The sequence below is a fragment of the Zeugodacus cucurbitae genome, chromosome 3 (assembly GCF_028554725.1).
Source record: "Zeugodacus cucurbitae isolate PBARC_wt_2022May chromosome 3, idZeuCucr1.2, whole genome shotgun sequence".
NCBI lineage: Eukaryota > Metazoa > Arthropoda > Insecta > Diptera > Tephritidae > Zeugodacus > Zeugodacus cucurbitae.
The window spans coordinates 53,456,673-53,471,980 of record NC_071668.1 but is presented as its reverse complement, the minus strand read 5'-3'; the positions used below and the strand labels follow the sequence as shown (position 1 = coordinate 53,471,980).

Genomic DNA, 15,308 nt, shown 5'->3' with positions numbered 1-15,308 from the left:
TATTTAATGTCTTGTAATTAAGCTAGAAACCTTAGCATATCATATATGACTAAAAATATATATGTAAGTAAGTGTCGTCAGAATAGAATAGAATTCATTGTTACCATTTCGAAATTATTGAACACGTTAACTTTTAATTGTTTACACTTTTTCGGTAGTACCATTTCTAAATGTGTGTGTTTTTCTTAATGAGCAATGCAACACGTGTACAACGGAATCCATTCAGCAGAATTGTAGCGCCGATATGGATTGAAAAAATTAAAAATACACGTAGATACACATAACGGCATGTTCCGAATTTCAAAAGAAATTCGTCAAGTCGCTCCAAATTTGGTTTTTACTATTGTTACAGTTTTAATTCTGTTTTTGTTCTATTTGTTTGTGTATACATATGTATAATGTATGTAATTACTACAATGAAAAGGAGAGCTTGAGCAATAAAAAAAAGTTCACATAAGAGAGAAGGCACAGTCAATTGAAGAAAAAATGAAGATAATAAACAAAACAAATAATAAAAGAAATGCAGTCAAAACAAAATATTTTTTGAACGGAAACTCGTTTGCAATGCATAAAGTCATGCGTAGTCAAAACCAATACAAGCACCGACCTCAACACCTACACTTTGCGTCCGGTAAAGTAATAAAGAAACAACAACTACATGCATCAAGATTGTAAGTTGAATATAATGGATTCAACACTAATGTTAAACATATAAGTGTCTACCAGTAAGAAATGTCAACATAATTTTTTTAAAGAATTACTGAAGAGAACTGAGTTTTCTCGGATAGGTGATTGTCAGACTTCTTTATGAGATATCGAAAAATAGGCTTTCTCATAAATGGCTTCACCAAATATATAGCAAGTAATAAGTGACTTTAAATATGAAATTGAATAATTTTTCCAGTATATTTCCTAATGGGAATCTTTATGTTCCAGCTACCACACCAGATTCATATGAGGCGACAGCGATGACTGTGGCATTACCGACAACAGCATCAATAATGCTTTTAGTTGAATTGTTGTTGTTGTTGGCAATTTATTTTTTCATATTTCATCATTCATTTCAGTGCGCTTTTTTGTGTACCTTTTCACCCACTTTGTCTGGTGGAAATATCGTTCACAGCCGAATAGTTTGCGATCGTATCTCATCATATGTATGTTGATGCAACAACTTGTCCGTCACACGAAAAGTTGTACTCGAATTTGTTCCATGTTCTGCAAATGCATGTATTTTGATGACTTTTACGCGCTCGGTGTTGTTTATTCTGTATTATTTTTAGGTTATTATGATGTTGTACCTTTGATATTTATTATGATGTTAACTTTATTGTGTAAAGTGTTTAAATATAGATAATATTGGTGATTTTCGAGTCTTAAATATACTCATATTCTGTAAGTACGGATTTATATATTGCGACCATATCGAATACATGACTTCTTAAAAGTTTCGTCTTATTATTTAGAGATTTAAAGAAATCTTAGCAACTGGTATTTTGCGCACTAAAAGATCGAAAGAATTGATTCTGTTTGAATCTTATTAACGTAAGGAGTGCATTTCAGATAATCTGATCATCAAAAATATGAAAACTTGATTCCACCGATGTGTGGACCACGCACTTGAGATACGAAAAAAATTATTGTAAAATTTGTTTACAAATAAAGTAGTAAAAAAGTAAGTATAGAGGTCACACTCCTTATCATTTAAAAAAGGCTTTTTTGGCATCCTTCTATTTATAGTTCAATATAGTTATCGTAGAAGCCAACGTACAGATTCAAACCGCCTTCCCACTTCTCCTTACCTTCGTAAAGGTATTAGCTCTTTTTTCAAACTGGCTTGACATTAAATTACTTACCCATCAACAATCTTTTTAAGTCAGAGAAGAGAATAAAGTCAATAATATATTACATATGTATATATGAATGTTGATTTCTCAATTCGTAATTGTCGTGAAAATGAATAGGAAGATACAAAAACGTAATGGAATTTTAAAGATTTATCGAAATACCCAAATGCGAAATATTTCTTTTCGCTTAAATCATTCACTCCTATAGAATTTTTATATCATGGATATATTTTATATGTATTTGGTTATATATGGTAGTTACCCGTATATATATGTCTGCATCTATGTACAAAATATAAGCACAGCAGCAAAATTAATAGCTTAAATGCATATGTATAAGTGTATGTAATTATTTCGAACCTAAATGCAATATCGCCACGTTTTTCCTTACTCCGTAAATAATTCTTTACGTGCATTGTAGTTTATTGGATGTCATAACCAACGCTCAAAATGATTCACTAGCATTATCCAAGTTCTCATGCAATCTCGTCAAATGTAATAGGTCACATAAAAGCCAGTTGTTGTGAATATATATAAGCATAAGTTAGGGTTGCACAATATTATTCCTTCAATATTCTCAGAATTTGTAAATTTTTAAACAACACCTTGAAAAAAGCATCTTTAGTGCTAATATAACTCAAAAATTGTATTCGGTTAAATAATAATGCGAATTTTTATGTTGGAAAAACTCGAAAAATAAAGTAGAAAATTTTCCAAGTTAATGAAAAAGTTCTAACGTTAGGCAAAATTTAACACGCCACAAGATAAAAAAAAATTGTTGACTTCGAGTTTCTTGAGTATCTAGTCATAGCTATGCTTACACCAATACAAATGGTTCCAGCCTAATGCAAATCGCTCTATCCAAATATGTGAATATGCCAAAGTATCATTTAATTATTGCCAATTATATTGTCGGATTATTCGCTGAAGATAGATAAATTTGTTTGCTGCCATATACATATGTATATGGTAGCCAGCGAATAACGAATATACCCATTATCTTCAAGTGACTTGTCGTTGTATGTGAGAGTAAATATGTCTGTCTTTATAAAGGTGCATATGTGCCCGCTACTTTTAACAAGCCATCGCCAAATTGCTTTATTGTTAATGTGTATATTTTGTGTGGACCCTTCCCTTCATGCGCCTTACGCCCTTTACCCTCCTGTTGTATATTTTCTTCGGTTATTTGTCGCTGAATATTTATTTGCTGTTTGCTCGCTTAATTGAATTAGTCGGTCACAGCCGAACGTACACAACGGCATCATCTTTTTCCATTAGACAGCTCCAGTCAGTTCAGTACACTAGCTCCCCGACTTGTCATTCCTCTTGAATTGCCTTCATCATTGACATCAGCACAGTTGACAGTCTCAGTCACTGTCGCAATCTGCTTGGCTAGCCAGCCAGTCGTTGTTTTCTGACTGTCATCTTCATGAGATCATTGACTCATTAATTGGCGGTTTGGGTACAATGTTGTCAAAAATTAATTTTTTTGTTTGCTGTGCAGCCATTGCGCAAATTTAGTAATTTACGTACAAATTTTCAAACGAAGCGTCTTTTAAATTCCGCAAAATTTAAGCGAAATTCTAATTAAATGACAGTTTTGCATAAAGCAATTTGCAATGATTGATTTTGAACGGGGCTAAGGTTGGTGGAATTAAATTTTGCTGCAACTTGTGTGGGCAAGAAGATTGACATTTACCCGAAAATGTTGAGATAAGCATAGATTGCGCAGTAAATTTATCCTTGAAAATATTAGTTACAATGACAAAAGTTCGCATGCATATGATAAAATTAATTAAAATAAATAAAATTGAAAACCCGTCTAAATTCCACGATCTACTGGAAGTCAATTATTTCGGTTGGAGGAAGTGAGTTCCAACTAAGCATCGTTCATTATCTTGCTAGATTTGGTAAATTTTGGAAGAAGGAAAATCATATTAGTTACTCCGTCTTAACCAGTTGAAGACTGCAAATTTTGTTAATTTGCAATTACTTCTGTTTTGGCAGAAACAATAGTTGAGAACATATTTAAAAATTAAATTATCGTTAAGGTATCGTCAAAAGATCTAATGATACGTTTCGAACGTTTCCTCTTGTGTTTTTGCGGTTTCATGGTTGTCGAACATATGTCTGCTCTCCATATTTTTAGATTCAAGCTAGATAATTGGAAGGCTTTGCAGTTTCAAGGTGTATTTCTTTTAGCTGAAATCCTACGACAGTCTTTGAAAAAGGCAGTAAGTAAAGTTTTTCATGCACCTAAAATTTAAATAGATATTAAGGGTGATTATGCTCCATCTTACTCATAACAATGCAAAAGCTTTTTTAGATTCATTATCACTGTGTGTTTTCCGCACATTAGGATGATCTATACGGGTTGGAGGAATGAAATTAGGCATAAAATTGCTGCTATAACCTTTTAATTAAGGTTAAAAATGAGCCGTTGGGTTCTTTTATAGAGAATTAAGCTTAAAATTAAGGAATACCGAATTCAGTTATAGCAACGTAGAGTCAACTTTTTTCAAGGCTATCCAAAATTATATAAAACATACCTTATTAATACATAGTGAAGACCCTTAACACTTATTTTTCACCGGACCTAGAAAGTTATTCAATCATATTAAAAACCTATACAGATATTATAGCCTACCACGATTGAAAAAAAATAATGAAAATTTCTTCCACTTTCAACCTGTAGCACAGTCTAATATATGCACGAGAAAAGAATTAACGAAGACATGTCGAAATTGCGCCTAAAGTTCTAAGCCAATTTTATGTCTTCTGCCTTGGAAGCCTCAGTAAGTTTATGCGAATTAAGAACGATCCCGAAGCAATTAACTCATCTGCCCATTCAACCAGTTTACGAGCAATACTAATTCACTTAAATACGTCTAATTAGGGACGCCGGACAAAAGACGCAAAAGAACAAAAAGAATGGGTTTGAATAAGGGCCACATTTAAGCAAGAACACAAGAAACAGAACATAGAGTCCGACATAACTGGCTTTGGTATGGAAAATCGATTATTAGCACATAGTAAAACTAAACACTGACTAACTTAGGTAGAGTTCATGAAAAGAAGAAGGCGCAATATAAATAACGTATACACTACAATGAAGGCAGAGAAAAAGTAAGATGAGCCGACTGGTGAGTGCTGAAGTCAACATTTAATATGATGCGCACCACATGTATGTAAATAAAAAGCATAATGAAGAATGGCAAAAACAAAACAATACAAAAACACAATGCTGTGAAGACAATTATGAAAAAATTCACTTGTGAAAAAACGGGCGCAAGCCGTAGAATAAAAAGTAGTGAAAAATGCAGAAAATAAATGAAAGCAGTTCAGTGGAACTGTAATGATTATATCATAGGTATGCATACAACTGGCTAACAATTGCGCACACGAACAACAACAATACTAACTAAAACATATGGCATTTATACAACAATCAGTGTGCACCGTGTGTGCTGAGTGCGCTCTGACGACAGTCCAGTGTATGAAGTGTTACCACTAACTAACTTCACGTCAGCGCGATTAAAACCCACAAAATAAAAAAAACTTTCCTCCGTGGGGCGCTCAACGCGCTACAAATGCCCACAATAAAAATGAAAATTACATATAATGAGCTGTTTGGTTGCTTGTTTATTTGGCTCCACCAACGTGTGGACTCCCCAACAGCGATATATGTATATAATATATACATACATATATATATTCACATGCACCATCTAAAACAATTGTACAATTGACTTCACCAACAGTTCGTTTGTTGGCTGCTGCGCAGCTCTGACTGAGTGTATAAAATAAAGTGAAATGAGAACCCCTTGTTGGGTCAGAGCATGCCGACACAGTAAAGAATTAGCTAACACCAGCACATTTGATATGACACTGTTGCAAACACCTATATGTACAACACATTTGCAATTGTATACTTATTGACAGGTAAGTAATCGGTTACCCAGTAAAACATTATGTGATTACTCGCAGTTAGAGATTTACTTTCCATTTTTCAGATGTATTTAGTTTTTAAGTCAGTCAGTTGAGCCTTCAAAAAAGGCCTAATTATTGTAATATTATTCCTCATACAAATAATTATATGTGCATGATCTTTTTGCACAAAAAAATAAAAGATTATAAAATTTCAAAATATTTCTAGGTATGCGGGTTTGTTATTATTAATATATACGATATAAAAAAACAAAAAATTAACAAATTGCATTTTTTTATCTATAAATTCGTTTTAAGTTTAGGCTAATAGTAAATATTTATATGTGCATTTTACTATTTTTACCAACAAATCCTATACATTGAAGTTTAACTGAAAGAAATGTTTATTTTAATAGTCAGTAGCATTTCCCTTATATTTCAAAACTAAATTAAGCCGCTTAATCATAGAATTAGCTAATGATTTATGGATAGTTATGTAAATATTGGCCAATTCTTGCTTTATGGCTAATTTAAGGTGACGTTGTGTCTCAAACAGCAGCAGAGAGGATCAGCCCGAGATCCTCAATAGGATTTAGGTTCGAACTCAATGCTGCTTTTCCGGTCGCTAAAGATGTTCTTCGTGTGGATTGAAGCGTTATCCTGCTGATATGTCCAGTTCCAGGCCATACATATTGCCTGCAAATTTTATCAACTCTCTGTCCAAAAGATCTACATAAATACTAGCATTAATTTTGGTGGATATCAAACATGTAGATATCTTTCCACTGCAGCAGAATGCAGCTCCTGAAACCAAGGTACCAAAACATCGCTTGTAGCAGGATCGTGGTTCCTGATGGGAATCTCTCCAATATTTCTTGTAATGATCTGAGACGACCAAATTTAATTTGTTTTCGTCACTAAATACTATATTCTATCAATTATCGGCCCAGAATTGGTATTAATTTGCAAACCTCAAATGTGCTTTATTGTGCCTTTCTTTAGCGTTGGTTTAGGTACCATGGAGGTGTGTTTGAGAAACTGATTTTTATGTATAATTGGAAAAATTATATTTATTGTGATTTTCTGTCTTAACTAGGTCCATATTTGACCGCTGCTTATCAAATCCGCAACTGGTAGTTTGCAAACCTCAAATGTCCTTTATTGTCCTTTCTTTAGCGTTGGTTTAGGTAACATGGAGGTGTGTTTAAGAAACTGACCTTTATACATGAACAACATTTGAGAATACTGGACATACATTTCCAAAACTCTCGTTCAGCACGAACGAACTTAGCATTTCACACACAATTTTTTTGATTTAATCGGCATGAAAATAAGCGCAAATTCCTCATTTGAAGTTCGAAGAATCCTGAAAAGACTTTACAGGTTGACCCGTATTTTCGAAAACTGAAGTTAAAGCCAAACGATTATCAATGCAGGACCTGCTATTAGAGCAATATTTTTGGTAAATGAGTTATATCAAGAAAATAGTTGGAAGCCCAAGGCCATCTATCTTATATAATTTTACTCTATTTGTATACTTTTTGTACTCGTTTTTAGGTATGACGCGAATTAGTTCATATAAGCTATAACATCCGAATAACAGTCGGTGAAATAAGGCTAGCAACATTCGAAGAAAGTGTCATTTGTTTTTCTGTGGTTTATTTTATATAAAAGTTATATATACATCTATAAAAATCTTAAGAAAGGCTTCACAAACCAAAGTTTCTCAATTCATGATATATAAAAACTCGTATATTAGAGATTTTCGACTGAAGGTGACAACGTTTTCACATGACGAAATATATTTTTTGTATTCCAACTAATCAGCATTGTTTCTAGGAAATATATTTCTTAAATATAATTTCTTACGTAACAACCAATATTAGTATGAGTTTAAAAACTTGTTAAATCAATAATTTTCATAATTCGTAGAAGTCACGCTACCTCTTGTTTTGTACCCAAACATTTGGTTGACTAGCTTACGCCTTATCATCACTTTCATAGCTGCAATGTGTGAACGATATATTTCAAATACTCAAGTATCTGCAACTCTCATCTGTCACATGTATTTTAAATGTTGCTACATAAGCGCAACTTAATTACGGCAAATAAGCAAAAAATAAAGTGTAATGCAAAAAAAAAAAAAGAAGTGGAAAAAATGTTTTAAAATAATATATTGTGATGCGAAATAAAGCAACACGAATGCGCAAATTCGCTTTGTAAGCTTTGTAAGCTCATTTGTTTGCTTACGGCAGCAAAATTTTTGCTACTGCAACTGACAGAGTGAATTAATTACACGCTAACCGCCTTAAAGGTGCATAAAAATGTGTTAATATGTATGCCTGTAGTTGGTTGTTTCAATATAAAATATATTTATATACATATGCATATATTTTGAAATCATTATATTTTGTTTCGCTTTTTTTAGGTAACAGTTGCTTATAATCGCGCATATACTCGTATGTAACATCTTATTTATTTTTGCATGTGTGTCGGATGCTGTCACCTTTGTTAATAGTTGAATATATTTACATACATTCATAGCTGATTTTGTTCCTGATGTGGTCGCGGTTGTGGTTGGCACGGGTGTACAGCTTAAAAACAAAAAAACTGCACACGTAATAGAGCTGCTCGTGGTTACGCTCATTTAATGAAAATCTTTTGTCACTTCACTACAAGTCTAACCTTCCGTTGACACAGCGCAGCGCAATACCAACAGCAGCAGCACCTCTCCGGCACCCATGTGGCCAGTGAGCTGCTATTTTACTATTGTTGTTATTTAGAATTTGTTAGTCTTTTATGATTATATAAATACAACTGTGTATATGTAAGTCTATTTGTTATATATTCAGGCAATGTTGGTGCGTGTGCGCTTTTGACATTCCAAACTGGTGTTTGGTATTTAGCGACCAACAAGAATGTCTGGCATGCAAACTGGATTTGCTGGCATTTGTATAAACCAATGTGCGCCTTCGACACACATACAGTGTAGTTGCCCATCGTCACATACTTGTGTATTTACCACTTCCCCATACAACCAGCAAGACATTTTACACAAAGCGGTATTATTGCTGTTGTTGTTGTTTGTGCTTTGTGCAAAGTTCTAGCGTTCTTACGCCGCAATAAAAGTGAGAACATAAATTGTTAAAGCTGTTTCTTGCCTCCAATTACCCCCCCAACACCTCAATTGCATGCAACCAATGCAGCTGTACATACACACACACACACATGCACACACAGTTGTTATTGCATTTACTCGCCTGCATATGTGTTCATAGTAGTGTTTGTGCGCCTGTGTTTATGTTTGCTTACGCTGGGTGCATCACTTGTGTTGCTTTTGCTATAATTGTTATTGCTATTTTTGTTGTTGTTGTTGTTGTTGGTGAATCATTGGTGCGGTTTCGCGTTTGGGTTCAATGCACAGCATTGATTGGTGCAACTAATTGTTATATTGCAAATGCCATGGCTGTAGCGGCAGTACCTACTACTCGGTTAAGTATTGTGTGGCAACTTATGAAGCTTCCACACTTTTTTCTTTCTTCAATCTTATTTTATTTCATTTGTTTTCCGTTGTGCTTTCCGCAGTTTACTATTTTGTGTTTATTTTTATTTCTTTTGAAGTGAAATAACTGTTGATGAGATCAATGACTTCATCCGGCACTTTCTCAATTACTTTACGAGATAATCAGTTCATCGCAAGAGCGAGCAGAAAGGGTTGGCTGCAGAGGAAGTCTTGAAGCGTGCAGCGTTTATAGTTTTCTTTAATTAAAAATCAAATGCGGCTAGGCACGGGTGTTTTATGTGTGAAATTTTTATTAGATATCTTATCTGAAGGTTAAAGAGTGCAGAAATAAAAAATAATTTAATTAAAATGCATTAAAATAATTTAAAAGTATAGCTGAGACATATGTAAATAGGAAATTATTGGCTGCCGTAGATATAGGCGCGCTACAGTGCAGAATCTGGATCGATCCCTGTTCCGACCAACATAATACAGTTTCAAGAACAATTATGGCGAATCGACAAGCAACATAAAACATCTACATATCTAATGAACACCCAATAGCCGGTCGAAGTCGACTAAAATTTTATATTAGGTTGGCAAATATCTCCCTATATCCTTTTTGTATTTTGAATTTAGCGGCTATGTATAAAGCGCTACAGAGCTCGTATCTGGCAATGCCATATATCTTGACTATACATACGTCTTGACATAACCTACAAAACGACACTGTGCATGATTAGTTTGGATATTGCGTTCAACAGTTATAGACGTGTATACATGGAGTTCATTAACGCCGAAATTAGCGCTATTTTAAAGTGTTCCTTCGTTAAAGGGGGGATGGTACTCCATCACTTTGAGCTGCGGAGGAATAGTTTCGACGATTTAGAGCGGGTGACCTGTGACGACGAATACCGACCATATCATGGAAAACATCAAGGTATACCGGCATGTGGCATATGGTGACATCGCCCAGGAGATGGGAGTTAGTCACCAAACCATTTTAAACCATCTGCAGAAGGCTGGATACCCAAAAAATAGGGACGTTTTATCGCACCTGTTCCTGTCCATAGCAAAGGCCTTTGGTTGCGTAAAGTTGAACTCAAAAGTTATGAAAAGTGGCTGTCCGAGTTCTTCGCAAATAAGGAGGGGGGCTTCTACGTGGTGGGTACTATGAAGTTGCCGTTTAGATGGAAAAAGATTATTGACTAAATCCGATCACTGTAACAATTTTTATAAAGCATTGAATAAAGAGCAAAAAAGCGTAAGGGAGATATTTGCCAACCTAATATCAAATGGAAAGAGAAGATCAACCATACATCCAAAAGAAGTGTAAGATATTCTCCACATCTTTACTCGCTATATTTATCAGTTTATGAAATATAGCTGGTTGAATTCGATACAAGAGATAGAGCTCTACAGAATGCTTCCAATTTTCAGACCAGTGTTACCATTATGAATGGTACCAAGAACAAATAGCTCTCAAAAATTAATGAAGGAATATTATTTTTCACTTTTGTATGAGAAGTGACTATCATTGCACCGAATAAGTTTAATATACTAATTTTTAATCAACTAAGTTGTTAACTATTAACAGAAGAATGTTCCGAATTATTGAATTTTTGGCAAATCTGACAGAAGAAATCTCAAATTTTAAAACTCTCTTTCACAAAATTTAGATTTCGTTAAAAACTTGATAATATGATATGCTGTTACTCTAACTCTCCGTTTAATGGTTATTAATATACTGTAACTTGAATAAAGATGGCGTGTTGGCTTTGGAAAAGCATTTCAGCATGCTTGTTCGCTCTTTATCGCTTGTCATCTATACTTCGCTACTTTATTTTTGACAACTACGTCTCCTCTGCTTACTATTATATTTAACCAATTAGTATTTTTCTTTTTTGTTTTTAGAACAATGAAGCGGGTTTTTTCATTATTTATGTATTCATTTTTAATCTTTTAAAGCTTGTCATACGTCTCGCACGTGTTCTCATCGTGATTGATCTATTGTAATTTTTAAAGCATCCACTGACTTAGTCAAAATGCCTCAAGCAAGTCATAAAAATGAATATTTGTTTAGCATACTTTACGCAGATTGAGAGTCTATTTATACAAAGAATTTCCTTTTGCTAAAAGGTAAAAGGCCGATTACAAGTTTAAGGTAATCTTTTCACTGTAATGTTTTAGAATTTGTACGTGAGCGCGCTTCAAAAATATTGTTACAGACGATTTGCTATTAATGTTAGATAAAATCTGTACATGTAAGGTATACACACAATATTCTTGTGATAACAAATAAGTTGAGTTAAAATTTGTACATGGTTTTATACTGCTTCACTAATAAAATTAATAACTTTGGTTTTGAAACCGAAATGAAATTTTTGAACATGAAATGAATATAATAATGTACATGACATGAATAAATCTTGTATGAAATTTTACTTCTGTTGCCATTTCAAGAGTTCGAGTTATGGAGAACTTCGAGTTATAGAAGTTCGAGTTATGGAAGTTCCTCTGTATTTTATGAGAGCAATATTACATATACAAAAATTCTTTAACAACCGGATAAATAGATACAAATAGATAGATTGATACAAACAAACATATGTAAGTATGTATCAACTTTTGTCAAAATAGATAGAGCTAATAACATGCAACGAGTATTCAATACTATGCAACAGTTGAAGTAATCTACCGCATAATACTGAGTAGCGACGCTAAGAAAATAGTAAACAAAGCTATAGCTTTCTAAAACGCGGTAAATGCACATAGAAATAGATAAAATTTAAAGAAATAGGAAAAAACCAAGAGCTTAAATTAAAAGAGCAGCGCTGCATACTTAAATATGTATTACATACATATACATATGCATATGTAAAAGTACATGGAAAAATTAAGTCAAAAGGTAAACATCAAAAACGAAAAAAAAAAAACGGAAAAGCTATCAAGAAGAAATAAAAACTAATATAAAACATTTGATTAGAATAACAAAGCGACAGAATTTCAACTCATTAGTTATGCAACGCTAGCATGGCAGGTCGGCAAGTTGCATAGAACGGGGAAACGACAAGCTATGTTTGTTTAGTTGATTGCATATGTATATGTATGTGTGTGTTGATTTTTTTCTGCTATGGATTTATATAAATTTCCCGACAGTTTTTTATGTGGCACATGCTGCTCGCATACGAAAACTATCATATGTAGCATGAAGTTAATATTGTTTACCGGGCCGAGCCGGCACTTCAAGCAGTTGATTGTGTGCGTATGCATATACATATGGCTATGAAATTTCTATTTATAATATAGGAGCTGTGATGTATGGCGATATTTATGCAGGCATGTCTGGCGTGCCAGGCCCCAAAAACTGAGCTATGTATGCAATAGCAGACACACACGTGTACATAGTTATATATATAAATATTTTATATAGACTAGTTATACCTAAAATATATCTACACATACATATGTTCATCGGAATATTTAAATATAATATATAAATATATATATATTATGTAAATATAGTAGTGCAACTGACATACCCGATTGCATTCCAATGCGGCGGCGCTATGTTCCTCACGCTGACGAAAGCAGTGACTGCATTTGCTTTTGTTGAAGATATTTGGTGAAAATTTACGACAATCCGAGGTGCGTGTTGTCGACATTTTTGCGTTGTTGTTGTAAGTGTAGCTATTTTTATTGTTGATATTTTTTGTTGTTTCAATTGAGTTTTTATTGCTATTTATACATGCAATATGTAGTATGAATATATGTAATTGTTGCAATGTAAATATTATAATAAAATTCTTTTGTTTTTGTTAACTGACATTTATGTTATTTAAATCGTAACTTTTATATCGGAGTTATTCTTTCCGATTTACTGCAAATATTTATTGATGTGGCTGTATGATGCTGAGGTAAAAGAAGAGTTTTATTGAATACTGTGCAAAAGATGGTAACAAAATACAAAAATTTCTGAGTCCATATATTGTTTATAGGTGTTGCTGCTAATACTGCCGTTCTTTTAACTTGAGTGTTTCTAAGTACGTTACTGCAAGATGACCTAGCCAGGTTTGATAGTTGTTGTTGTAGCGGTTTTGAGAAATCCTGCCGATTTGACAGTCCTTGGCTGGTTTAAAATCCGGTCCGTTCCTTTTGGTCACACTATTAACTGTCAATAATTGGACCGTTTTAAGGAAGTACTATTAGTACAGAAGCGGTCAGCTAGGCCAATAGGAGAGGTATTGTGTTTCATCAGAACAACGCCTGATCACACACATATCTGCATTAACTCTTCAGAAGCTTCACGAGGGTGGTTTGGAAATTCTTATGCAAACACCTTATGGCCCGGACCTAGCACCTAACCAACTAGCCTCAAAGTTTATCTCCACAAATCAGATATGACTTAGAAATAAGTGCAACTAATAAACGTACAAAGAAGAATTCGTCTAAATATGGCTTTAAAATATAGATTTGTCTCAATTAACCCACTGCGTTTCAAAATTACGTTTCTGAAAATAAGTTATCGAAGAACCTTTACATTTTTATAATGGTATGAATTGCTCGACCCAGACCGAACGTATTGAAGTAGAACATCGAGCGCAGGATATCGTTTGCAAGGGTGTACCACTAAAATGACTCCAAATTATGAGATTTAGTGGCATGGAGTGATGAATTCATGTTTAATGACTTCGGGAATGATGGTGGACTTTATATCAGGCGACATAAATAACAAGAATTAAACCCACGATACGCAAACAAAATCTTAGAAACATGGTGGATTATCAGTCATGGTATGGGGGTGCTTCACCTCATACGGGGTGTGTCCAATTGTGCAAATTGTGTGTAAAAAGACTGGCGTATGTACAAAGTCATTTTAACAGAACATTTGAATGGGAATTATGACAATGATTTGTCGTTAGCTTGGATCTTTCAGCAGAATAACGACCCGAAGCACTGCTCCAGGGTCGTTAAAGACTGACTTAAGATGAACCATATCCAATGTCTCGAGCGATCTGACCATAGCCCGAACTTAATCCCTATTGGAATCATTAAGAGAACAGTTTCGAGGAGAAAACGAGAAAAACTTTTTATTTTGATTTCTCAAATTCGTTTTATATGAATCTGTACATCATACAGTTCCTGTGGCTTAATTGTGTGAGCACAATTGAATGAAATATAACAAAAACTGCCACACATTTCATATTTATCGTATAATAAATGAAACCCCGCTTAAAATATTTAACAGCTTGCATATATTTACGAACCAATTCAATAACATAAATATTTTTCGGAAATGCAAGTATAAGTTTAATAATTTTATTATTTTTGTTGTTGTCTCATTGCCACTGATATGACCAGTATATGACCTTCTCATAAGCCAACCAATTAAAGAATGACTTTTATCTTCAAAGTACAAATTCAATGATATTGTTTCATACAGGTTAATGTTAAATGTTTATATAATATGTTACGGGTACATTAACTGCACTCGAGCAACTGAAGCATGTTACATTTTTGACAGCTCGATTTGACAGCTGCTCGTACACGTGACACTTGTGAAGTAATGCACATAAAAAACACTCAATAATTGGGTATCTACATATACATATACATGAAATTTCTTATATGTATGTTAATTGTTCAAATGCGCGAAATATTAAAGTGGAAAATATGTATACGGAGAGGTATACATCCGCACGTACTGCCTTACTTGCTCGACTTTACTTCGCAGTTTTATCGCTTTTGTAGAAGCATTTATTAACGTTTCTATCACTCGCCGCCAATTACGCTTCAGCAGTTTTATGCGCAACGTAAGTAGGCGTAAAGTGCGTTAAATTGGCGAAAAACGCATTGAGGTCATAGCGAGTAAACAAAAAAAAATTAAAAAAAAAAACAAAAACAATAATGATAATAATTAAAAGATGTACATTTATCTGGTGCTAAAAATAAATAGAAACTTTACCGACTTTGAGATAAAACGCCGCAATTAAAGCATGCATAGATAAAGTTAAGCGTAACGTGAAATAATACAA

The 15,308-nt window shown here is 33.8% G+C and overlaps 1 protein-coding gene across 6 annotated transcripts in view; it reads right to left on the bottom strand.

Annotated features, from left to right (window-relative positions):
- Nucleotides 1–15,308, bottom strand: part of LOC105212552 (protein outspread) — a 123,481-nt gene that overhangs the window by 105,435 nt on the left and 2,738 nt on the right. For 4 of the 6 annotated variants that reach the window (XM_011184583.3, XM_029040353.2, XM_029040355.2 and 1 more), the window contains exon 2: nt 12,816–13,185. In XM_011184583.3, the coding sequence (XP_011182885.2) occupies nt 12,816–12,938 (123 nt within the window). In that variant the 5' untranslated portion in view covers nt 12,939–13,185. Of the gene's footprint in view, nt 1–4,393; nt 4,441–12,815; nt 13,215–15,308 lie in introns of those variants that run through there. The other 2 variants (XM_054227969.1, XM_011184581.3) reach the window with 2 other exon arrangements.